The sequence below is a fragment of the Solea senegalensis genome, linkage group LG3 (assembly GCF_019176455.1).
Source record: "Solea senegalensis isolate Sse05_10M linkage group LG3, IFAPA_SoseM_1, whole genome shotgun sequence".
Taxonomy (NCBI): Eukaryota; Metazoa; Chordata; class Actinopteri; order Pleuronectiformes; family Soleidae; genus Solea; species Solea senegalensis.
Window position 1 is genome coordinate 16,409,779 of NC_058023.1, and position 26,884 is coordinate 16,436,662.

Sequence of the window (26,884 nt, forward strand, 5' to 3'; positions counted from 1 at the left end):
AATAGAAATGTTGACTCAACCAACAAGATCATCTTTAATTATTCCCCTCCATCATGGCTCAGCATGATGCTTTTAATGCTACAAAGCCCCCATAGTGTCTGTGTTCAGAGACTAGTGGAGCCCAGGACAGCAAATGACTAACAGCTGCTTCTTATTTACAGAACTCACTATAAATGTCACAATTTTCTCAGCACAGAACATCATGCATTATTTATTGGAATATTTTATAGCCTTATCATAGTGGCCTGTGATCTTCTAGTCGGTATTTATAGGTTTTCGCATTTGATTTTGTTTTAATGCTCTTTCAACACAGATCCTGTTTCCTCTCCCTTTGTGTGTCCACAACATTTGTATAAAGCTCTCTAATTCCAATATTCAATAAAAAAAAAAAAAGTTTCTATGATTTACATGAAATCAGATCAGATCTAAAGAGATGGAAAAACACACCTGGAAAATGAATCAGTTCAAGGAATTTAATTTTGACAGAAAAGCTAAAGAAACTAAAAGCAAAATATGATATTTTGTATTTGAGAAAACATTGGGGCCTTGAGTCAGCCTTATTCCAATTTAACCTTATATTGTATATATATGTAATGTTTACTATTATTATCATAATTATTATTATTATTATCTTTATTATTATACCAATAATGAGAAGAAGAAGAACAATACATAAGATTATTCTGCTCCTTTCATTCATTTTGTAAATAAACACCATAGTGTATACAGCAAATGTGCACTGACCGTGGTGCTGAAATGGCCGTCTGGCAACAGAAACTCAGTTGCATACCTTTATAAGCCTATAAACAGAAGGGAATTCACAGGTGACATGTGGCTCTTGTTCCATTCAGTTGTGCCAACAGGCTACACAGGTGGCACTCTGGCACTGGCACTTAAAAACTGGCACATTCACACTTTTTATTTTGACATTTAGCAGATGTTGTCTAACAACTCTCATTGTGTACAAATCCATTTACGCAGGCCCACAGACAAAGAAATGCATAAGTTGTTGTTTTTCAACGGTAGAGAACTTATTAAAGTGATTAACTCTTGCAAGCGTTTGCATTGCATGTTTAAAAAAACATGTCTGAGAGCATGAGTGAACATTTTACTCTTAAAGCAATATAGACAAACAAGGCCAGCATGTTTTTCTCATACTTCATTAACTGCTGCCCGTGGCTGATAAAATGCTCTCCCAGCAGTAAAAGGGGAATCATTAGGGAAACCCATTGCTATTGCAAGTTAAATAACTAAACAACACAATGACATGCAAATAAAGGGCTAGGCCATATGGGAAAAAAAATCTTATCGCAATATATATCTACTGTTTATCATCTATATTACATAAATCTAAAAATACAGTTTTAACCTTTCATTTCAGATAATACCTGCTTTATTTCTTTGGCTTTTTAATGTTAAATGAAGGATATTTACGTGTGTTACAAAAAATTGACTGTAATTATGGTCAAACTCTGCTATATATATATATATATATATACATACACACACACACATATATATATTTAAATATGTATAAATAAAATATCTGCTATATTAGGCTTACAATTAAAGTGTTGTAAGTTGATAAAAAAAATGCAGTTGATTCCATGTATTGTGTATTTTTAAATCGATTAACATTTTGCATATTTCACACTTTTATTCAGTATAATATTCAGTCTTTAAAGGAAAAGTCCCCACAGATATATGACATCCAAAATCAGACCATGTCTTGTCTAATGTCACAAACATGGATATAATATCGATATATTGCCCATGCCCCACCTCCTGGCTCAGAAAGTTAAATTAGAGGGCGGAGTCTTGTGGCTATCATGCATGTATGTGCATGTGTCCTTGTCTCTCATTACTCATAGATTGAGACAAATGGAGCAGGGTCTGCCCTTCGATCTAAACCTCCACACCATTTACCCCTGACATCACAGCTGAGCAAGTGTGTGAGTGTGCTCATTCCATTTAGCCTTGTGAGTAGGTGTGTGTGTGTGTCTAACTGCGGATTGAGCTGTCAGTGTCCTGATTTGTGTGCCGCTATGGTGCCTTTATGTGTGCGATCATGTGATCTCTGAGGGTGTGGGTGGTCAATCATGTTCCATGTGAGCTCCGCTCGTCGCCAAACACATGCTCTATTGTGGGAAGTTTTTCTTTCTTTGCATGTGGGGTGCGTGTAAATCCTCTGACACACTGGTGATCATGTGCGAAAGGTTTGTTTGCAGGCGCTCACTGTGCATCGCAGTCATGTCGAGATTTAGTCAGTGTCTCAAAATCACTGATTAATTTATACACCCAAAAAAAATATTCCTCACTTACTGACAAACCAGCCAACTTGTTATTGCAGGCTGACACCTAAACATACATAAATAAATAAATAATCTCTATCTATCTACCTTTCTTTTTGTCTCTCTCTCTCTCTCTATCTCACACACAAACAGTGGGTATTTTCTTGCTGCTGGCAAGGACATGCTCCTCAGCTGCTGTCAAAGTTCCATCTTTTGACTTTTGTCTGCCTTACCTGTCACTTTTCTGCTTGTTAGTGACAAACATCCAATGGTGGGTTAACACTGCCTCGTCTGCTCACCTCTCAACCTTTTAAAAAGGGCACGGGATTACAAAAATGTGATATATATATATGTACAAACACACACATATATGTGTATATATACATATATAACATGGAATTACAAAAATGTGATATAAATTATATATATATATATATGTACACATATATAAATCTTAGCATTTTTTTGCATTTGCAAATCATAAATTGCCTTAACCCCACTTAACCCCACATTGCTCCTGACAGCGTGTGAATGGGTATGAAAAATGTGTGATAGAAAATGCAATGCCCATAGAATGAATGCGTGAGTAAATGTACATGAATGGGCGAATGGCAAAACTGTTGTGTAAGGCAGCTTTGAGTGGACTATATATAATATTATATAAATACAGACCATTTTCCATATATATATTTATGTGTATGTAGGTATTTGATGTGTGTGTGTTTACGTCGTCTTTTACTTGACACTTAAATTCTAAAATGATATAAAAAACTCTGTTGGATTAGTGAAATATGAAATAGTGCTAATGCACTGACTCGGTGCAGCATCATTAACATGCGTGCGCATGCTTCTGTGTCCCTTGTGAGCAGCGATGAAATAAAATGGACATTCCCTACACAGTATTTATATCTGTTGTGAGTCAGCACTCAATCCTAACAGCTTTTGTTTAACTTAAATAACAACGGGATAGAGTAAAGATCAAAGAAAAGTAATGTATGTCAGTTGCAGTTTGCTGAAACCACCAGTGACTTTAACCAGTCCTCTGTAAAAACAAAAAAACAAAAAGTCAAAAGGCAACGTTCAGTCTGGGGTCAATGCGGGCCGACTCTGCTGCGACTGTTTTCACTTTGAGTGCTAATTTGGCCTGACTGAGCCAGAACAGGTCTGTCCTCTCTCTGATTAAGTGCTGAATTACTCAGAATGAACTAAGTCAATGTCTCCCTCTTCCCCTCTCATCTGCCTTACTGCTCAGTAAGACGTCTTAGAGCAGTTACTTGCACTTGATTCATCTGTGGTCAAAAGAAGGTTTCATGCTATATTATATATGTTATTTCTGTTTCCTTGGCTTATCTGACAATAAGTTCCATGAGTTCACAGGTGCACTGATTCTAAGTTGCCCTGAATGAAGTGGTGGTTTTATTAAAAGGAATAGAGGCTAGGTTTTTTTGAAGTGCAGTTGTAGAGGCACTGACACATAGTCGAAACTCTAAACCATCTTCTGTCCATGATATTTTAAGAACATGTTTTACCTCTTTATCTCACTGCATTATTTTCTAGTTCACTCCACAGACTAAAGTTCAAAAAGAAAACCAGTGATTTTACATCATTGAGATCTATCATCAAGATTTACATCAGTGATACAAACATGGCAATAGTAGACAAAAAATGATAAATATCTCTAAGGACTTTGGTGTGGGAGAGTGAGTGGTGTACGGACCCGTTTTTCCAAGAAAAGCCTCTATGATGACAAGATAAAAAGTTGAACATATTCTTAACCCTTTAACACCTAAGCCTCAATGAATGCATGCTTCTGGTTCTCAGCAGCAGGGAGCACTCATGGCACAGTCAGCACTGAATGTGTGTCATTGCCTCATACAGTCACACCAAACCATGCTAGGATTTATTTTTTTTATGAGCAAATGTTTTACGAACAGTGAAAAAAACTGTGAAAAAAACTAAAACTTTGTCAGTAATGAGAATTTCTGCTGACTCACTTAACTCACTTAATCACAAAACAGTAGGTCGTGTAAGTTTAGTTTCATGCAGCAAGGTCACTCTCCCTGATGAGAGGAACTGAGTGCCAAAACCACTACACTGTTAGCCCGGATGTCATTTCTACTCAAACAATCAATTACAGCGTACATAGATAATTTAAGTTTGATTGTGTAACTATCAAATTTAAGCGCAGTCTACTAATTGGAAGTAGAATATACTTAGATTTGAAAGTAATGTCATGAATGAGTAACTTTAAGTTAAATGGGATGTAATTTATAAGTTTTGGACATGACCATGCCGCTTAAATTCCCGCTGCATTCAAGTAGTGTAGGAAGGTTCGATGTTCCCGAGGTCATTTTTCAACTTAGTGGATGCTACAAAGAAGAATTTTTTATATTTTAATAATCAAAACATTTAAAAGACATGGTTAGCCGTTTCTGGTGATGTTTCATGTTGTTATCAACTATGCATTAACACTTTTTAAGCTTTATATCAGTGATTTTATCCCAGACTTCTTGTTGTATTCTACTAGTAGACTCTACAATACCTAAAATCACTAAAACAACTGACTTGATATCGTTGATATCATGATTTATGAAAATAAATAACTTGCTAATCTATTTTACTCTACACGGGTCGATATTTACTGTAGCCTATCAGTGTTTGTTTGATTTTTGTCAGTCGGAAAATCATTTACCCGATTATTCTGACATCACTTGAATGCAGCATAGGTCACCTGCCCGAAGGCATGTTGCAGCACGTCACTTGAACTTTTCCTTCGTGTATTTTCAACTGTCCGCTGCTGTTGTGCCCGACAGACATTTTACTGGTAAGTGAGCAACCGAGTTTTATTCTGTGATGGCTTTTGATTTAAAGTTAGCACTAGCTAGCAATGACTGTTAGAGCAGTGGAAAAAACGTTTTCATTAGCGAAACTGACATGGTAATGTTAAGACACATTTGGCTAGCCGTATAAAGCATTTTAACGGACATTTTTCTCACACATAGCTTTATTAGCTGTTGTGAGCAGTGATAACAACGTCTTTTACGTATTGTTAACACTCACTTATTCAGTGAACAGTGAAGGCCCCTCGCGCGCTCGAAACCGACATTTTGAATATTCTGCTAAACCTAACCTCCAGTGTTGTGGCCGTTGAAAAGGTTGCATAAAAAGATATTTGAAGCTCCTATTTTTCAGCCTTTTACTCTTGCTGCGCTAACTGGATATTGTTTGTGTATTTTTTCACTCAAGATATCTGCCATTAATTGTTGGTACATCACCTGTCAAATGTTAACTGTATTCATGTGACCAGGCTGTGATATTGCAATGTGCATGTGACCCTCTTTACTTCCACAAAGTAACATTACTCTGTAAGAAGTGAACAAATAGCATTATACAGTTTTATCACTATCCAGAATTAAGATACAGATAGATTGTAGAGGATAATCTAACATTATTTCCCAATAGCTCATGTTTTTTTTTCTTTTTATTGTGTTGCAGGTCTCCAGAAGACATGTTGTGGAAGTGTAAGTACTGCCCTTTCATCTGTGAAAAGAGAGTACAGCTTTTTAAGCACTATAGACTAAAACATGGGAGCTATGCAAGAACAGAACCATTTCCATGTTTACACCAGGAATGTCTGTGTACATTTAAATCACTCAATGCACTAAGAGTACACTTGTCCCGCCTTCACACCAAACCTTCAGAACAGCAACCAACTGTAGATGTACCAGTAAAGTTTTGTTGTCTGTCATGTGGGTTTGCTGAGTCTTGTACTGAAACTGACTACTTTAGTCACCTGCATAATGCACACTTAAAAGTCAACCATAAAGTCAGTTGCCCTTATAAAGACTGTGACTTTGAAAGCAGTGTCTACTCCACGTTCAAAGCACACAAGAGTAAAGCACACAAGGACCACAGCTGGAAGAGCTTCAAGTCAGAAATCATTGGTTGTGATTATGAAGGTCATGATCAGGATGGTGCACAAGAGCAAATATCACATGCTGATGACATGGCAGAGTTGGAAGGAGTTGGTGAAGAAGCTAGTGATAATGATATTAATGATTTAAGAAAGCAGCTAGAGCACAACTTAGCATCTCTTCTGTTAAAGATGCAAACAGTTATGCACATACCAGAGAGTTCTGTGCAAGCAATATTACAGCAGCTTTGTCAAATCAATAAGCTGTCAGAGCCACTTCTGCACAACAAAGTGAGAGCTACACTAAATAAATACTTTGATAATGTGGATGATACAGTTGTGAGTGAAATTACCAGTGCTGTGTCAGAGTGTAACATGATGTCATTTTGTGCCAAAGATGGACCCTTAGGAACTGCTAAACAGAGAGCAGCCTATGTACGCAAAGAGTTCCCACTGGTAAACCCCATTGAATATGTTGTGGAAAAAGGCAAAAAACCGCTTGCATATGTCCCGATTGTTCCAATGCTTCAGAAGCTGCTTAACAAAACTGACGTGTTAGACAAAGCTATGTCAGAAAAAGTCCATGTACTGCAGGAATACACGTCTTATGCAGATGGGCAGTACTTCAATGAAAATTCTCTTCTTGCAAGCGATGAGTTCACAATTGCTCTTGGCCTTTACATTGACGACTTTGAAGTAGCCAATCCTCTAGGAACGTCAAGACTGAAACATAAAATGTGTGCAGTATATTGGGTCATTGCAAACATACCTGCAAAATACAGGTCCACCCTCAACTCAATCCAGCTTGCTCTACTATGCAATACATCTACAGTTAAAGAGTGTGGTTATGCAAAAGTTCTGCAACCTCTCATCTATGATCTAAAGATATTGGAGCAAAATGGTGTTTACATAGAGTCACTAGGTGCAAGTGTGAAGGGCACAGTCTTATATGTTGCCGCTGATAATCTTGGTGCTCACTCTCTTGCAGGATTCCTGGAGAGCTTCAAGGTGGACAAGTTCTGCAGATTCTGTCTAGTGAGCAGCAGAGACGCACAACGGCAAGAGGTATGTTCTGGATTCTTTCAGCTCAGAGACAAAGACTCTCATGATAGGCAAGTGCAGGAGGTGAGAGAGGACACAGCACTGACTCAGACTTATGGTGTGAAAAGCGCATGTCCATTAACTGAAAATCTTGAGCATTTTCATGTGGTCACAGGGTATCCTCCCGACATCTTGCACGATCTCTTTGAAGGCATTGTGCCAACTGAGTTGTCCCTGTGTCTTAAAAATCTGATAAGCAAGGGGTATTTCACGTTAGATACACTAAATCAGACCATCAGACACTTTAATTATACATTCACAGACAAAACAGACCGCCCTCAGATCATCGGAAAAGGATTTTCCACCAAAGGAAGCATTGGTGGAAATGCCCATGAGAATTGGTGTCTCATAAGGCTCCTCCCATTTCTCATTGGTCACTGTGTTCCTGAGGGTGATGACACTTGGGAAATTCTGATGCTTCTTAAAGACATAATTGAGCTGGCTGTGGCACCACGGCATACTGAAGAGACACTGCATTTCATGGAATGTAAAATAACAGAACACAGACAGCTTCTGCAGTCAACTTTTCCAGATTTTCGGTTAAAGCCAAAGCATCACTATCTGGAACACTATCCTTACCTTGTGAGGAAGTTTGGTCCCTTGTGCGATGTTTGGACAATGCGCTTCGAGGGGAAACATAAGTTCTTTAAAAAAGCAATTCGGAACTCTCAAAATTTCAAAAATGTTGCAATGACACTCGCTACAAAACACCAGAAAGCAGTCAGTTACCATCTTGACTGCTGCGCATTTTTCAAACCATCAGTGGAGATGGCAAGGGTTACCCCAGTTTTTCTTGCCTCTTTCCCTTTGAATGTTCAGAGGGTATTTGCTCGAGACATTGCAAAGGTAGATTCTGTTCTGGATGTGTCATCTGTCTGCATAGATGGAATCATGTATCATCCAGGGATGATTCTCTCTTTTGGCTCTTGCTCAGGTCTCTCTGAATTTGCCCAGATTGAAAAGATTGTTGCAGCTAACACAGAAATCCTGTTCATCTGCCACAAAATGACCGCATGGTACTGTGAGCATTTCAGATCTTACCAACTTCTCTGTGGTGATATCCCCTCCACACATGTGGTCAAGATATCGGAGCTGAATGATGTCCTCCCGTTATCAGCATACAGGGTCCAAGGAGAACTTATGGTAACATTGAAACGATATGTTATTTGCTAATTTCTTGTGCATATCCTTTCTCCCCAGATGGCTCTTCAAGAGAAATTCATCATGAGGGTTATTGTCTCAGAGGGAGACATCAGAAAATTGACAATGACAACACGACCGGACACACTTGAAGACTTGATTGGCTGGCTTAAAGGCACTCTCCAAGCAAATTACAACTTCGTCCTACAGTACCAAGACCCTGACTTCAACAATGAACTGTGTAACCTTGAAGATGTCTCAGAGCTCCCAGATAAGCCAACGATTAAAATCATCCCTATGATTGAATTGGTACCAGTCATTCAACCAGTTGAACAATCTTCATTGTGTAGTGACACAAGCAGCCTGGCCGACACTGAGATCCTGTCTAACTCCTCTCTGGATAGAAGTGTGCCATGGCCAGAGGTGTTTGAAATTCCTAAATTTTCAGTTGATGTTGAGTACCGACTCCGTCAAGGTAACTTGTTATATCTCAGGGATGGAACCTATCTGAAAGTGACAAAAGAGTTAAAGCATGATATCCTTGAGAAATTGGCTGAGGTCATCTATGCATTTGATGCATACCCAAAAAAGGAAGATTTAGCAGCTGTTGCACAAGCTTTAGTAGAAACGCACCCATGTCTTAAAGAAGCGGGGTCCCCCTCTGGCTGTGTTGGATGGAAGAACAGTTTGAAATTCAAGGTTGGAAATTACAGAGCCAAAATGTGCAAGCTGGGCCGACTTGACGTCACTGTCAACAGTGGTAAACGTGGAAGATACTCAACAAATGGCGACCCTCCAAACAAGGACATCAAGAAGCCAAGGAAAGGAGAAATAAATTTCCTGCCTCAGTATCCAGAGGGGTTGGATGACCACAACCTGGAAGCAGCTCGCCAGGTTTTAGTCAATGAGATGATGAAGGCAAAGCCAAATGGGTCCCTTATTAAGAAAGAGATGGATAAGACCTTTGCTCTGCGGAGAAAAGAAGTTGTGACAGACAAGCCTGCAATTACCCAGGTTGTACAGCGATGGCCAGCACTTTTCTCCGAAAGCCAGGTTTGTATACCTGTTTTAGGTATTAACAAAAAGTGGTTAACACTGTGTGACCCAAATTGTGTTGTGTTGAGGGTCATAAATGTCTTTCATTTGACCATGCATTATGTTTTCAGGTGTGTTACGAGTTCACCAGAGTGGTGGGGAAAAATCTCAAAGAAAACTTCTTTGAGGCACTTGACCGTTTCTCGCCAAACTTGATGGACCTGTTCAGGAAGAAGAGGGGCCTCAGTGGACAGCTTTTAACTGACCTTTTACGTCAGACAAAGGTATGCTGACTTGTCTACTAAGCTGACTGCCTGTCTTGCCTCTCTATTATTTCCCCCTTTCTTCTTATCTCATTACTTTTCACTGCTCTCCCGTTTCCATTTCCTCCTCTTTTCTCCTACTCTTTATACTTTGCTATTGTTTTTATCTCTCCTCTTCTGTCCTTCTGTCCACTCCTCTCTACTTTCTGTCCAGGAAGTTTGTATTAAAGTAATTAAATTGTGTAAATCGATTTTCTGGCTATTTAACCATATACAGTATGAATGTACTTAGTTATGTCCACTATCTTCCAGACCACTGAGCCAACAGACATCAGGTGCCTTTGTCTTCGGGGACTGCCAGTCGTTTTGGGGGATGACCCCTCTGCGTTCTTCAAAACCTGCTTGGTAAGTAACTGAATTTGTTTTGAATATCTGCATTATTGATTCACAACATGACCATCTGATATTAATTGACTAAAAAAATTAAATTACTACTACCTACTCTAAATTACAAACAAATTAACATTGTACAAAAATGTCTTTATTTCTGTGAAATTGACATCAGCTAGTGTGAGATGGGGCCACAGGGAAGGACCCCTTTTTTTTTAATTTTGCTGAGGACTATGAAAAACCCGTACATAAATTCTTATTTTTTTAGATTAAATTTGTGTCAACTGCAACAATTGCATCTTTACTGGAAATAGTTTTGACACAACCTTTCAGCTTGACTGAGACTGAAAAAGGTCTCCATCTCTTCTGAGCTACAAAACCATTTCAGCACACAGGTTTTCAAACAGCTCTTGTAATGCACAGTCAAATTATGATGATTTAAAATTGGTGTTGTCCTTTCTTAATTTCTGTGGTCAATACAGAATTATTGACATTACAATGTCCTCTCTTTGTCTGTTTATTTTTCTGTTAGGATGCAACTGACAAGGACGTGTACAGTGAAACTCCAGTGGGAATCCTCTGCATTGACGAACATCCTCAACTCAACCCATCCAAAGTGAGCATCGTCTTGGAAGGGAGTGTGGTAATGGAGGAGCTGGCCAACCTGCCACAGGCTTTCTGTGTCCTTTTTGGACTGATTTATGCCTTGCACTTGGATTACCCCAAGTGCATGAAAAGCACATTCCACTTTATTCAACAGGTCATGCTAAACCTGGGCAGAGGTGAGCTGAAACCCAAAATTCAATCTTTGAAGAATCAACTATCTGTTTAAAACAGGGGTTTGAATACTTATACCACTGCTCTGGATCTGATTGCTTGGTTATTTGTAATGTTGCACTTTAAAAATACTGTTTACTGTGGGCACTGTTTGATATGCAAGTTTTCTTATGCATTGCCACTGATTTTGCTGTTTGATATCATCCTGATTGGTGTATGATTTATGTTATCAGCACTGATCTAGCAGTTTAGTTCCATTCCTATTTCTAGCTACAGTATGTTTTATGGCATTGCCACTGATTTTGTAGTTTAATTCCATGCTGATGGGTGTATGATTCGTGTTATTAACACTGATCTAGTTTCATTCCTATTGCATTGGCATTGGTTGTGTAGTTTTAATGCCATCCTGTTTCAAAAGAGTGCATGAAAAGCACCTTCCACTTTATTCAGCAGGTCAGGTTCAATATTTGAAGAATCAACTATCTGTAAAACGGGTTTGAATACTTATACCACTGCTCTGGTTCTGAGTGCTTGGTTATTTGTGATATTGCACTTTAAAATACCATGTTTACTGTGGGCACTGTTTGATATGCATGTTTTTGTATGCATTGATACTGATGTTGCTCCTGATTCACAGGAGTCCTATTTGATTTTCATCGCAAACCCATTTTATTTGATAACATGATAAAGACAAGTTTAATAAAACATGTAGACAAGAATGTACTCCTGTGGTTTTGCTTTTTATTTTCTAAATTTAATCTGTATAGTTTTTTTTTAAATCTGTTTAAACAGATTTTATTTTACTCTTCAGATAGTGGAGTAATTGGGCAATGGAATTTTTAAGGTAAATCAACTTGGTGGTTAGTGTATACAGCTTAAAGTTATAAGTGGAATAAATATGCAAAGCAATTGATTCTACTAATGTTTTTAAGTTTAATCATCTTGGAGGTTAGTGCACTTAACTTTAAATTAACAGTGGAATAAAGGGGCAAAGCAATTGATATTACTTGTGATTTTAAGTTGAACAAACTTGGTATTAAGTGTACTAAACTTAAAATAACGATGCCATCCACTCATTTTTTTGAGTTAAATTCACTTAAGTTTTCATCAAACATTACTTAATTTTTTTAGGGCAACCAGTTTCCTAAAAATTTTTAAGTAAACTCAACTTATCCGGGTTTACAGTGTAGAGGTTTGATTAACTGTGGATCAACGAGCCATAAAAACAGAGAGCTGTAAAACTGGGTGAGACTGGCTGAACTGATACATCAGACTTCTCTCCTTGCTGGACCTTGCTTTGGGGGAGGTCTGGCTTACTGGGTCAGAAATACAGTGGTCCACCAGAGAACTATTTGATGTACTGTAGTGACGGTAAAGAGACAGGAGGTGAATCCCAGATATAACAATGGCGGTGGAGGTACATGCTTGAAAGAGAAAGACAAACACAGAAGGGGTGATGCAGAAGGAAAACATATTTAGAAGACGGAAAAGTGACCGAGGGGGGAAAAAAAACTCTTAGGTGGATATTTAAGTCCAGTTTGTACATAACACAGCAAAATATTTTCCAATTCTGCTTTCATTTCCATCTCTCTGTGTGTGAAATTGCATTGAGAACAAGAAGCAACAAAAGACAATCTGGCTAAGAACGAAATTATTTATACACACGACTCGACAAAGGTGAAGTAATTATGTAATCAAAAAGGCGGGAAAGTGAAAACCAGGGAGTGATGAAGCGACACGATACACAACAAGAGGTGAGTTTTTCAACAAATCAGGAAGCTTCAAAATACAACAGGAAAATCTACGGGAAGTAACACAACACAAGTAACTATAAGGCAACGATAACTCTTAAGTAAAAGTCCAATCAATACCAAAATGTCTAAATCAACCAAAGCACCAGAAATAAAACAGAGGTCAAGGTGCAGGATTTACCACTCCATCATTTCTATTCTATTTCACTTATCTCTCTCACACTCCACAGATTTCTGACCACTCGTGCTCACTCGCTCTTAATCATCCTGCGTTGCTCCCCCTCTCAACCCTTTTTCTGACCCACAGATGCTCAGCGCACTAAGAGCTTCACTTCCTATAGTCATTTGAGCCGAGGTCTATGCCTCCTAATCTTTCTCCTCCCAACCCTTCCCCTCTTCCCTCCTCCCTTCTTCCATTAGTGGTCAAAGAAATACAAGAAAAACTTTAAACTACTGTAAAAGTGGTAATGTTATAGTGTAAACATAATCGTACAAGTAGAAATTCTTCTTTCAAACTTAGGTATTACAAAAAATTTGAATTAGATTTGTGTCAATATTTTCAAAAATTATCAATTTAATCATTCAAAAATATTGTATTTTATTGTTTGAAAATACATTTGTTGCTCTCCCTTATTTGTTCTTTGCATCGTGATTTTTTTGTTTGTGGGCAAGACTTAGGATGCTGCCTGCTAATTGGCTACTGAGTTTGGGAGCGATAGCTCGATAGACCGGAAGTCGTCTGACAAACGTTAGATATTTATAATTATTTTGTCGGATGTCGACGGGGAAAACTTGGGGAACAAGTTCCCTATGGACAGCGACTTCCGGTATATTGAGCTGTCGCTCCACAATTCAGTTGCCAATCAGCAGGTAGCTTCCTAAGGCCCGCCCGCAAAAAAAACCCACAGCGCAAAGAACAAATCAGGGAGCGCAAAAAAAATTGAGGGAGCACGAAGAACAATGCGGAAGCACAAAGAAGTGAGGGAGCACAAGAACAAGTGAGGGAGCGCAAAGAGTACAAATCAGGGAAGCAAAAGAACAAGTGAAGGAGCACAAAGTTCAAATCAGGGGCGCCAAAGAACAAGTGAGGGAGTGCAAATAACAAATCAGGGAGCAAAAAGAACAAGTGAGGAGTGCAATAACAAATCAGGAGCACAAGAACAAGTGAGGGATAAATAACAAATCAGGGAGCACAAGAACAAGTGAGGGAGCACAAAATTCAAATCAGGGAACAAGTGAGGGCAAATAAACACAGTGAGGAGAAAATAACAAATCAGGAGCACAAGAACAAGTGAGGGAGCACAAAGAACAAGTAAGGGAGCACAAGGAACAAATCAGGGAGCAAAAAAAATTGAGGGAGCACGAAGAACAATGCGGAAGCACAAAGAAGTGAGGGAGCACAAGAACAAGTGAGGGAGCAAGGTAGAGTAAAGAACAAGTGAAGGAGCACAAAGTTCAAATCAGGGAGCGCAAAAGAACAAGTGAGGGAGTGCAAATAACAAATCAGGGAGCAAAAAGAACAAGTGAGGGAGTGCAAATAACAAATCAGGGAGCACAAGAACAAGTGAGGGAGCAAATAACAAATCAGGAGCACAAGAACAAGTGAGGGAGCACAAAATTCAAATCAGGGAGCGCAAAAAAGAACAAGTGAGGGAGTGCAAATAACAAATCAGGGCACAAGAACAAGTGAGGGAGCAAAAAATAACAAATCAGGGAGCACAAGAACAAGTGAGGGAGCACAAAAGAACAAGTAAGGGAGCACAAGGAACAAATCAGGGAGTGCAAAGAACAATGGGGGAGCACAAAGAACAAGTGAGGGAGCACAAAGAACAAATCAGGGAGTGCAAAGAACAAGTGAGGTAGCACAAGAACAAATCAGGGAGCACAAAGAGTACCAATTAGTACAATATTTTTGAATGATTAAATCGATTTTTTTGGTTCTTAAAAAGTGTTGTTTGAACACTTTGACACAAATCTAATTCCATATATTTCAAGCATGTAATACAGATCATTAACAGCAGATATTTTATGTTGGAGTGTATTTTCAGTCTCCTTTGAAAAGTGCAAACATCTAAAAATAAATCTTTATATCTCTATATACCCCATATACGGAGATACAGCCTAAAAATGTATTATTTATCACGTCACATCACCCAGGCTTGAAGAATCATTGATTTGACTTATACTGTATTTTATGTATATCAGTATCGAATTATTTAAAAAGTATACTGTGTTAAGTTTTTTCCTCATATTAGCCAGCCCTACAGCTAACATTACAGAAAACATACACATTAAAAGATGATGAAATGTAGCACACGTCACACAGTAATTAGCCAGGTGTGTGAAGATGTTACACATCTTCGTAAAGCTGCTACTCCGTGAATCCATTTACTAAGTCACCGTTACCTCATTGCAGACAGCTTACACTCAGGCTCACATATAAAGAGATGAAAAAAAATCCTTGCCTTTAAACATATTATCCCCTCCCTTTTCCATACTCTATAAACTTTTACATTAACAAATCCCATGTTGAGACTAAAACTAACACTGTGCTTGTTCACACTTCATTAGCATCTCTATGGCACGCAGCTCTGGAGTCAATCTGTGCCTATACAGAGGATTGAAATCTTCCAATACTCATGAAAATGTTTTGAAAATGACTATTAAGGATTGAGCTTTTCAAGATTTGGTCAGGTCCAGGCCAGTGTATGTGGAAGTGACAGTGATCATTGTCATGAAGGATAATGTCACCCAGTAAAATGCTATCATTCACTGGTGTGTTTTTTAAACCATGAGAGAGACAACTGAACAGATCAGAGGTTTTAAATCTCAATGAGTCTTTTACCTGGTTAAATAAAGGAAAATAAAATTAAATAAAATTGTGATGGATTCTTTTGGTCTTTTTGCTGGGATTTTGTTGACTTTCAAAAGCAAACATCACTCCCCCTACTCCCTACCCTTTAGAAACATCTTATAGGCTGCCTATTAATTATTTATCAAGTGCAGCAATACTGTTCTACTGCTGCTGCCGTATACTGTTGGGTTGTACCTTTAGAACAATGTGATGATATTGTATAAGCTGATTATAAGTTGTGTATGCAAAATCCTTATCCGACAAGTAACTCAATGGGTGTGGAATTCTCTCCTCTTTTTCATCTTCCATTCACCCCCATGCCCCCCCCTCCCCCGTCATCTCTCCGTCTATTCCTCCTCCTAAATAACGTCTTTCATCTTCACCAACCTCCATCTCTCTTTCCTCATGCTCCTCATCTTAATGTCTTTCTCTCTTTCTCCATCTCTCCCCCTCTCTCTCCCTCTCCCTCTCTTCGCCTCTCAGTCCGATGTTTGACGGTGCCGCAGACAGATCGCAGTCCTCTCTTCTGCTCCTCGTCTGGAATCAAACTCTTCCCTCACCAGATTAAAACAAAGCAAGCCAATGAGATTTAAGGACAAAAGCGAGAGGGATAAAGAAGCACATGAAAAGAAGTGACTAAGTGCAGGCAGGGCAATTAGAGAAAGAGGAGAAACCCTCCCAGAAGGAGAGGAGGTTTCTAAAAATACAAGCCAGCTGCACTCGCTGCATTGTGTTATTTTATCTCTCTCTCTCCCTCCTTTTTCTACCGTGTGTGCCCCCTGCTTTCTTCATTCAGTACCTGTTCAGCGGGATTATCATGACTTAAAATTCAATCAGCCTACAGCCTGACGGAAGAGCGACAGAGGAGGCAGACAGAGCACTGCAGCTGTCGAGACCGAGTGAGGGGACGACCGAGGGGAGGAGACAGAGAGAGAGAGAGAGAGAGAGAGAAAGAGAGAGAAAAGAGAGAGATGGGTGTTTTTCCATGGAGCTGAGATAGACAGCGAGCCGTGGAGACGTAGATGTATGTAACGGCACCGGGGATCACAGTGGAATGATCTGCAAAACAAGGTTAGTGCTGCATCTTTTCATCACACTAAGGGTAAATAACTGGGGGAAATGACGTGTTTACCCACATGGGGAAAAACTTAAATGTGGCAAAAAAGAAATGGGGGTAATGCACTCTTGAAGTCGCAAAGTAAACACCAGTGGAGGATGAAAACAGGAATTGAAAGGGAAAAAAAAAACATTATCAAGGCTAATCAATTGAATTTCAAAGGAGGAAATAAATCTGGCATGAACACTGCTGCACTAGTGTACACACACACACACACACACACTCACTCACAAAGAAACACACACTAACACAAAGCAAGTGCAGTGGACAGCTTTAGAGGTGGATAACACGATTGTCCTCTTAAAGGTGTCGGCTTCTGGAGAGTGATAGACAGGCACGTCAGTGTGTGTGTGTGTGTGTGTGTGTGTGTGTGTGTGTATGGGAGGGAACTTTTGAACTGTGAGACATTCATGGCACTGATCAATAGCCCAATTGTTTCATTATAGGGTGTGAAAGTGAGAGAGGAGAAGAGAGAGAGAGATGCAGAGACTGTGTGTGTGTGTGTGTGTGTGTGTGTGTGCTTTCAGGAGAGTATCACTGCACGACTGCATGGTGGACGTGTGTGTGGTGACTGTGCTGGTACAGGCATGCATGAACGTTCTGCATGACTGTGTGTGTGTGTGTGTGTGTGTGTGTGTGTGTGTGTGTGTGTGTGTGTGTGCCTCTGTGCCAGAGCAAGGTGGTGCAGCCTGCTGAGAAGCGCTAGGAGGGTCTCGCAACTATTGATTCTCTCTGACAGACAGGTGAAGCAGGGAAGGGCGAGGACAGACAGAGGAGGAGGAGAATCAGTGGGGGCCTAAAAAGGCCTAACAGGAGGAGCAATTGATTGAGAAAAGACATCGTGGGAAGACGGAGTGAATGCAGATATATTAAGAGAGGAAGAGGTCAGATGGGTTGAGGAGAAAAAGAACAGGAACACAAATGTGATAATGGACTCGCCAGAACGTTTGTGTGATTCACGCGAGTGAACACAGAGCAAAGATGGCATTAATGGAACACATTTTCACTGCACGTGCTCTTCACACTCTCCATCTGTCTCTCCTCTTTTGCAGGTTTCTCACCACCCAGCCCTCCATCTCTCCACACTTACTCCCCAAAGCTCCTGTTCTGTAGCTCCCTCCAAGGTCATCAATGGACAACTAACTGGATGTGGAAGAAGAGACATGGGCCCCACTCTGTAGAGTGTAAAAGAGACCCTGGAAATCACTCTGGGAAGTGAAGGATGAGGGAGAGAGGAGGGGGGGTGGGAAACTTACTGCGGGAATGAATGAAGAAATGAGGGGGGAAGACCGAGAGACAGATGAATAAATAAGAAGAGTAGAGACAGGACAAGGGGGGAGGAAAAAAAAGGGGGGAGAGGAATCAAAGGAAGGGGATCAGGAAAAAGTGGGGTGGGGAGGTGAGGATCGTCGACTTCTCCAGGATTCTTATACTCCCTCGACTTTTCTGCTTGACATATAGAGAGACCCTGAATCACATCACAAAAGCAATGAATAGGATTTAAAGCAAAATGGATTCTTGGATCATTTTCTAACCAAAGTCTCTATTTTGGAATATCGGCACCAGGATTGAGTGAGTAATTCCGGATTTTCAACGGTTTCTTCACCTATAGAAGCCTAAGAGGATACTGGCGGATTTACATTTTTGTGACTCTGTTTTTCTGACCTACATCTGCCTCCTTTTGATGTATGTGGGGATATATGTGTGCGTGTGCATGGAGGAGAAGTTTTAGCACTAACACACACTGACTGCCCCACTCCACCCCGCTGGCCCAAAACGAGGATAAAACACCTGGGGCAAGAGCTGTAATAAAGACACACAAATACACACACACGCGCGCACACACTGGATAACATGTGGAGCTGATTTGGATTATAGAGCCACACAGACGGAAAAGGTAACGAGCCATGCAGTTTCAAACACACACACGTTTTCATAGGTTTTGGTGAATTTAAATGCTTTTTATTTCCTGGAGACTCGCATTAACCCAAACTATTACCACCTAACCTGGAGCAGCTTGCGTCTCCAATTGAGCAATTGGAAACACAGCTGACCTGGGACAGAAGCACAGAAGCACACACACACACACACACACACACACACACACACACACACACACACACACACACACACACACACACACACACACACACACACACACACACACACACACACACACACACACGCACACACACACGCACACACACACAAACATAATTGGTCCTATATTGGTCCAATAAAGGTGAATCCATGTTTGCATGTTAGCGTCATTACTGCTGAATCACTGAGTCCATCAATGTGGTGAACATCAGCTCTCACTGGAGACCGGGAACTCTGTTCTCCCACACACACACACACTCTCTGGCCTATAAATAATGAACAGATGTATCTTCATAACAACAGAAACATATGAGGCAGAATAGACACACACACACATGATTGGTGTATCTTTCCTTTCCTTCTCTTACACACCTCTAACTGCACAGCTCTACATTCGTCTCTATCGCAGTGGGTCTATGGACATGTGAGTGTCAGCCAGAGCTGTCCTGTATCAGATTACTCACTAGGTGCATCTCAGCTTGGCTTTCATCATCTTACCTTTATGTAATCTCACCAGGCATGTTGTGCGTGTGTGTGTGTGTGTGTGTGTGTAGCATGGCGAGTGGGGAAAAGCTCCGGTAGTGTGCAGTGGCAGTGTCAGCAGCACGGTTTTAAACTCCCTTAATTTGAGGCCTTTTACGTAAGTATGTGCACACACGCGGATTTGGCACACAAACCCAACAGATCAGACTGACTGAGTAGATATATGGGAGGATGAGAGGGTGATGACAAAGAAATGGAGACGGGAGGAGCGGGAAAGTGCAAGGACGTAAAGCGAGGAGGGAAAGAGATACAGGGAGGAGAGGAGAGAGGGGGGAGGGGCAGGAAGGGGGTGACACACAACAACATAGTGATGTGTGCTCAGGGCACAGAGAGGTCAGATGAAAGGACTGCAGTCAGGTGAGGAAGAATTAGAGGCAGTGATTGACTTCAAGTGACAGGTGAACGGAAGAATTAATTTCAGGATAGTGAGGAGGCACTAGGGGAGATGGTATAGATAGTAAACCTAAAATATAATTTGTTTGAGCAGCAAGACCTCATTTATTTACTGATTAAGAGAAAGCGTTAGAAAGAGGCACAATCGCGGTGTAAAAATAAATTTAACAGTAATTCACCACAGGGAGATAAAAATAGAGACAGATTAAGAAGGAATAATTATAAAGACAGATGGCCATCATTATGTAGCTTTACATGGTTACACCACTGGCTACAATTAGTCTTACATGACCCCAAAAAGTCAGTCAGTGATCACCAACACCAGTCATTAAACATTTAGGGGCATGGTGGATATGTAATATGTAATAAACACGCAAATGATGAGGCACACCTGTGGGGGAAATTGAAATCTACTTTCACAGAAACACCAATTAACCTGCAAATAAAACTGTGTGTGAAACTATCTTTTTTTTTATATATATAAACAATACGCTTTTTTATCAGCAAGATGAGGCTAATTACTTGCTCTGTTGATCATTTACAGCAGTTATGACTCTTGCTGTGAACAAGGGCAGCACTTATTCTGAAAAATGTGCAATTTTTAGTCTTACAGAGAAGCCTTTAGATATCCATTAGCCCAATCACAATTCTATAATTGGCTTTGCTCTCCTGCTATCAATAGTCATAAGCAGGTAAGTGTCATCTGGCTTAAACAGAAAAATTAAGGCAGAATAAAGGAACATTTTCTCTATTATCTTGTTAATGTGTGGCGTGGCTTGTTGTTACCAAAGGCTACAGTATGGGAGATGAACAGATGGGGTGCTCCCTGTTCAAAGTAGGAGCCATGCCAAAATGAATAGACTGATAAGCGAATGGAGTCACGGAGAGAAAAAAAACGGCAGGAAAGTGCAAGGACCTTTCATTAAAGAGAAATAACCGATTCAGTTAATTGCCCAGTGGAAAAGCCCTATCCACCACAGACACTGTTGATAAGGCTGTGTAACAAATATTCTTCTCCCATGAAGAAATAAACTGCCAACAACTCGACTCAACTAAAACACTGAAACAACAACCGATCAATTGATTATCAAAACAGTTGCCAATTAATTGAGGAATCAATGAATAATTGCAGCTTCTGTAACTGAATTGTATTTATTTATTTTCAGAATGCAACAATGAAAGTAGTGGAATAAAGGAAATAATGTCACTGACCTTTGAAATAAATTGGGTTAGTTTATTATTATATTATGCTTGACAAAAATGCTCAAATCTGTCCTTTTTTAGGCTTTCATTTGTTTTTGGAAAGGGCTGAAGGACAAAGGAGTAAAAGTGACAAACACAAAAAGGTCAACTAGAGAACGACCAGCGACGGCTTCAATCTAACAATGCATGACTGGACACTGGTGGGCGATAGGTGATGCCTCCACAGAGGCCTATGCACATTAAACACATGAGGAAAGATGTTTCCTTGTTATGGTTGCTTAACTATAACTGGACAATAGCCATTTAGGGGAGTTGGCAAAGGGAAGCAGTAGAAGGACAGACTGACTAATGAAGTGTTCAATGCCTAGTGACCAGGCAAAAGTATAATTACATGAAGCGGACCAAACCAGACACATGCCACGACAGTAAAGACAAAAGTGATGGTTGTGGGACATTTCACACATGTCTGATTTCACCAGGTTTCAGTCAAAAGCCTCTTTTTTTACAGTGCTGCTCAAGTCAGACATGTTGTGTGCCTTTATTCTGTCTGTCTGTTTGAAATATACAAACACAGAAGGGAGGAGGAATTATGATTCTGCCTTTAAGTAAGCCAGCAGCACCACCACAGACTAGAACGGTATAAAAGCTAAGCCCGGCATGGCAAACACACACACAAGAGTGGCATTATGCTGTTATGCTGGCTTTGTTTGATTCAGTCTAAACCTTTGACCATGATAGTGGATCTTGTAAACAGCAATATAGTGGGATTTGTGTAGAAAGGGAACTAAGGAGGGGAAAAGGAAGATTTAAAACACCGAAACAGGGAGAGGTTCACGTCAAAAAAAGTGGCAGTTGAAAGATGAAGGGTGGAATGAATGAATGACAAATGGTGGAGGGAAAGAAGTGAAAGTGCTGGGCTGTTGAAGAAGACAGCGAGGATCAAAGGATGAGACATCAGTCCCTTGTCAACAGCTGAGGAATGATGATGGAGAGAGAGCGAGAGGTATGGGAGGGTAGATTGATGAAGAGGAGAAACTGCAAGACTGAATAAGTTAGGGAGGAACACTCAGGGGATGGAGAGAGACTGAGTAATGAAGAATGAAAAAGGCAAGTGATGACATTAGAGAGGTGGATGATAAGAGGAAAAGGGGGAGTTAAGGGAATATCGGAATAAACAGGTCTGAAAAGAAAATCTATGCTAACCAGAGAGAGAACAAACCATGTTCCTCAGTTTCTCACAGTGTCAATACACTCCTCCCATCTCAAAACATTCATCAATGTCTTCCTTAAACCATGAGCTATATATCCAGTGAATTTAATCAAATCTAGCATTGACTTTAGAATTATGATGCTCAGAGTCAGAAGAAAAGACAACAACATCTTTGGCTCAATTAATACATCTTTGGTACATTTGAGGTAGTCTTCTGTGTGGATGTGGGGATGACATCACGAAAGGAATGTAAAAATGAAGAAAAAATGTTGACAATGATTAAAGAAGAGGACTATTTCACAGAATGACCAAGAGTCTCCCCCAACCAGATGTAAAAGCCAAAAAACCAACAGCAAAGTACGGAAGTAAAGAAATATAGAGGGATGAGAGGATGAGTAATTAAAGTGTTGACAGTCTGTTTAGGCACAGCAGGCGCCTGATGAGCAGAACAAACTGTAACCACAGCAACCGCTGGAGACAGACGGAGGGATAGCAGATATAAGAGTAAAAAGTGAAACAGCATGAGTGAGGTCACCGGGGAGATTAGAGGAGAGTGTCACATGTGGGAAATGAGGGATGAAAAGGGTGTGGAGAGGAAAAAAGGAATGAGATGGGGAGATGAATAGGTGGAAGTTTAGTTTTTTGTCTAGAACGTATATACATTAAAAAACAGTAAAAAATAAAATATTGCAGTAAATTATTTTCATAATCAATGAATCTGTCACTGACTTAATTCATTAACCTAATTAATTGTTTGGTCCATAAACTGTCAGGAAATGTGGACCTTTTTTGAAACCTCAAAAGTATGTCTTGTTTTGTCCACAATCCTTTATATATATATAAATGTATGATTAATGATTAATAAATGATCAAATTAGTTGACAATTAATTTAGTAATGGATTCACTGTTGCAGCCATACAAACAAAGGGGTTTCTATGAACACTAAAACAAATAAAACTGGTCCACTAACTGCTGACATTCTGTTGCCATTATTCCTCTGAGAAAAAACAGAGGAACCAAACAAATTGCGTTAGTTGACATGAGTGTGATAGATTAGATCAGATTAGATAAGATTAGATTAGACTTTATTGATCCCACACTGGGTAAATCCACTTGTAACAACAGCAGGGTTGGAAGCAGACAGTATTACATATATGATAATATAGGATATTAAACCTTGACAGAGTAAGAGACTATGTTTTTTGTATCCAAAGCATCCACTTCACATCTACAAACTCAAGAGATTTTGTCTGTATTACAACAATCCTCAACAGATGCAATAGGTTGTAGATGCTCAAGTGAATCATGGTGCGGAATAAAGCGTGGGTGCTGACTGTCAAAAGAAAACCCGGATTGTACTTAGTCTGTAACGCAGATAGTCTGTGTCTGACAGGGAGGCACACGGCGTTCCTGCCTGTATCAGCAATGTTTAGCATTAGAGTTTGAGACGCTGAGGGGGAAACTAGTTCTCCCAGCTCTTTGCCGCTGCAGCAAAATGTTGTTTGGTCTTTATTAGTGTCTCACATTAGAAGAAGAAATGTCTTTGTGGTATGCTACAATGCAGTTTGTGATTCATTAATGCTCAGAGAAAAGCCTTTGATGAAACGCGCTGGATAACAGGCCTCTACCAAGTCATTATTGAGCGTTTCGATCCACTCACCTCACGCATCTGCTTCCCCCAGGATACTTGTACCACTCCCACCTCATATGCCTCACACGCTGCCTTTTTAAACGTTCACATACCTCTAGTTTGTGAAAAGAAGGACGGGAGGGAGAAGAAAGAGGTCATGAAAATGGAGGAAATCTTGGGTGAAAGAAGTTAACTTTGAATCTGTGAGTGTGCGTTTGTGTGTGTAGTTTTAATCAATACATCCATCAGTGTGACTGAGCTGCCTGGTTGGTGGGTCATTGACCTAGTGTGCTGGATACAGTGTGCTGATTGGGTAATTGTTCTCTTACTCAGGATTTCCCTGTAGAAGGTTTGAACCCCTGCTGAATCATCAAACTGCCACTTACATGCGTGCGCACACACACACACACACGTCAGTCTGGTTTCCATGATTTCAGAGGACATTACATTGACATACATTCATTTCCTGAAGACTTACTCTAAACTTAAGCATAAACACTACTGACTTAACCCTAACCTAACCATACGTGTCTTCACTTTAAAATGTAGTCATTTACATCATGAGGAAGACAAGACAACGTAATGTGACTGTGTAAACAGGGTTAGGTCTCTACCACGTGATTAATACCTGAAGCGCACACAAACACACGAATGCCTATTTGCTAAAAAAAAAAGTTGCAGGAATATTCGATAAGGAAAAATGAAAAGAAACAAACAGAGCAAGCAGATAAGGTTGTGGGGAGAGAAAATGTAATGAGGGAAAGAAATCTGTCTCATGTATATGTGAATACAGAAAGAGGACGACGAAGAAGAGAGAGAGAGCAGGAATGGAGGGAGGAGGGAGGGAGAAAACTGCAAGCGCATGATGTTCAGAGAGAAAGACTGGCAGGTTAGTTATTTAGCAAAACTCATGATAGTGAGTGTCATGTCATGCAAAGGCAAATTTCTGGGTGTAAGCAAACCTTTTTTTTGCATCTCTGCAAGTTTGTGAGTTTTACAACGACTGTGTGTGTGTGTGTGTGTGTGTGTGTTTATGTACATGAGTATAAGAAACTGACATTTCTCTTAAATGACTGCAAGTACCCAACCACCCCAGCACGTGTAATTCTGTGAACTAGGTACATTAGATCAGAGGTCTCAAACATGCGGCTCCCCAATCAATGTCATGTGGCTCACCACTTAATATCAGGTTATGATGAGTTATGAGTCCTTCTACAACTTCCTAGTCTACAGTTTATGATGACTCAAACCGATTTTTGCGTCAGTCAAGTATGTATTTTGGTAAGACTCTACCCACTGATGACATTACAAAAATAATCTGTTTTCAAAAAAATACCTATCATGTATAATAAGGCCTACTCAAGGCCTTTTCTTTCTGACTTTTTTTACACCTGACCCCCCCTCCTGACCAGCTCAGTGACCCTCAGGTCATTTGAGTTTGAGACCCCTGCATTAGATGCTCCATGTGTTGTGAATAGCGCCCAGTGTGCAGGCACTGGTACGATCACATTTAATTAAAATTGATGTGGAGTACAATAACAAAAACTGAGCACCATTCATTTTGCAGTGAGACACATTAGTTTCAAATCCGTATGGAGTCGTCAGCATTCATGGGTGATTACTCGCAGTTTGTCGTGTGTTCTGTGGCTCTGAGTAGACTTTGTTATTTTTAAGTAAATAAAGATTGCCATGCCAAAATCAAATTATTTAGTTGCAGTATGTATGGAATGTACCATCCAGCATTTCAGGGATTCAGGATACCTCAGCCTCTGCTGCATTGATTTTGACATTTCTTTTAATGTGTCTTTTGGTCACCCAGGTTAATGGAGAAACTCCAAATCACTTTAACACAATACAAAGAATCAGCAGCAGTAAATGAGCATGTTGTAAAAAGAAACACTCTCACCTATTAATTTGGCTTTTATCACCGCCATCTTAAAACATGTTACTGTGCATTTTCAGACTATACAACTGCTATTGCCACCTGGAGTAAAGGGCACAGCACTGACCTGCCTCTCTGGTAGGGCTGGGCGTTTTTTGTCATAATATAGTTTTTTAGATCATCTAATATTGCTAGATATCAAATCAATATTTATGTAAGGCTAGGCAATGTGGCTTATCAATAATATCTGGATATTTTTAGGTGGGGGTATACAACTGAGGAGGAGAGTGACACTCCACTGTAAATACAGTATACAATATTATATATCTACGGTATTACATGCTTAAAATACATTATTTTGTATGTATTATCTTTTATTTCAGATAATAGCTAGTTTATTTCTTTGGCTTTTTAATGTTAAATGCAGGATATGTACGTATGTTAGAAACAGTTATCGAACAAATATGATGATTACCAATGTAACAGCTTTTAAAACCAGTAAAAGTAATCACAGAAACATTTTCACAATATGACGACATCCAAAATCTAAGAGCAGATCTTATACGTAATATCGATATAGTATGACAAGTAACCACAGATATAAATTGCTCCTCTCCAGGTAAAAAGGCATTCTGGTGTCACAATGAAATAGCTCTGCCACATCTGTCTTTCTGCTTTCAGCACTTTATGTGCATTTATGTCTTAAATCCATTTGTAGGACTCTTATACAGTAGATGTATAAAATGAAACTGCTGTCGTTGTTTACAGAACGACTTCCAGAATGCTGAGGCCCTAGTTTGTAGTCACTGACATTGATGCATTATGGACACAAAAGGCTCCTTTGTGGAGCAAAAGAAACTACACAACAAAGAAACTAAGGCAGAATAAATGTGGCCACACATGCTGATGCTCAGACAATGAATAAAAGTTGAACATTCAAATGAGAGATTCATAACAGATCATGTGCAGACCGCTTCCCCTCGCTGGCACCATGTGTGCCAATGAAGTGCCAAAGAAAATCACCGTCACCTCTGCTGTTTGCCAATTCAATTTACCTCCCAGAAAATTTAATCCCCCAAGCTGTGCAGTCATGTGGGCTATCCAGTGGGAGGAAACACAATTACAAAAGCAAGGAGTGGCTGCCACAGACATAACACAACAGGAAAACTTCTTTAGAGCAGTTTGGTTATAGAATTGGTGAAAAGGTCTCTACATATTTAGCAGAGTTAGATGGTTTTGTACAGCTTATTGAACTCATTTCAATATCAAGGAATCATCTAACAGAGCCTT

General features: G+C 39.8%; 3 protein-coding genes across 3 annotated transcripts in view; 2 read left to right on the forward strand and 1 right to left on the reverse strand.

The window, feature by feature from the left end:
* The window catches only part of LOC122766696 (pyruvate carboxylase, mitochondrial-like), a 329,387-nt gene that overhangs the window by 88,658 nt on the left and 213,845 nt on the right, over positions 1-26,884 (reverse strand). The gene's annotated exons all lie outside the window — the stretch shown is intronic.
* LOC122766698 lies at positions 5,864-11,629 on the forward strand. The gene is made up of 5 exons (XM_044021772.1): positions 5,864-7,269; positions 8,506-9,498; positions 9,612-9,764; positions 10,056-10,148; positions 10,666-11,629. The coding sequence occupies exons 1-5, from the start codon at positions 6,298-6,300 to the stop codon at positions 10,963-10,965; spliced, it is 2,511 nt and encodes an 836-aa protein (XP_043877707.1). The 5' UTR covers positions 5,864-6,297; the 3' UTR covers positions 10,966-11,629.
* LOC122766697 (leucine-rich repeat and fibronectin type-III domain-containing protein 4) overlaps positions 18,014-26,884 on the forward strand; it is a 34,374-nt gene continuing 25,503 nt past the window's right edge. The window contains exon 1 of the mRNA XM_044021771.1: positions 18,014-18,529. The gene's annotated coding sequence lies outside the window, so the exon portion shown is untranslated. The remainder of the gene's footprint in view (positions 18,530-26,884) is intronic.

Coding starts and splice junctions, on each gene's coding strand:
- LOC122766698 (XM_044021772.1), top strand. CDS start 6,298: ATGGCAGAGTTGGAAGGAGTTGGTGAAGAAGCTAGTGATAATGATATT. Junction 9,765..10,055: donor ACCTTTTACGTCAGACAAAG/GTATGCTGACTT, acceptor ACTATCTTCCAG/ACCACTGAGCCAACAGACAT. Junction 10,149..10,665: donor CGTTCTTCAAAACCTGCTTG/GTAAGTAACTGA, acceptor TTTTTCTGTTAG/GATGCAACTGACAAGGACGT.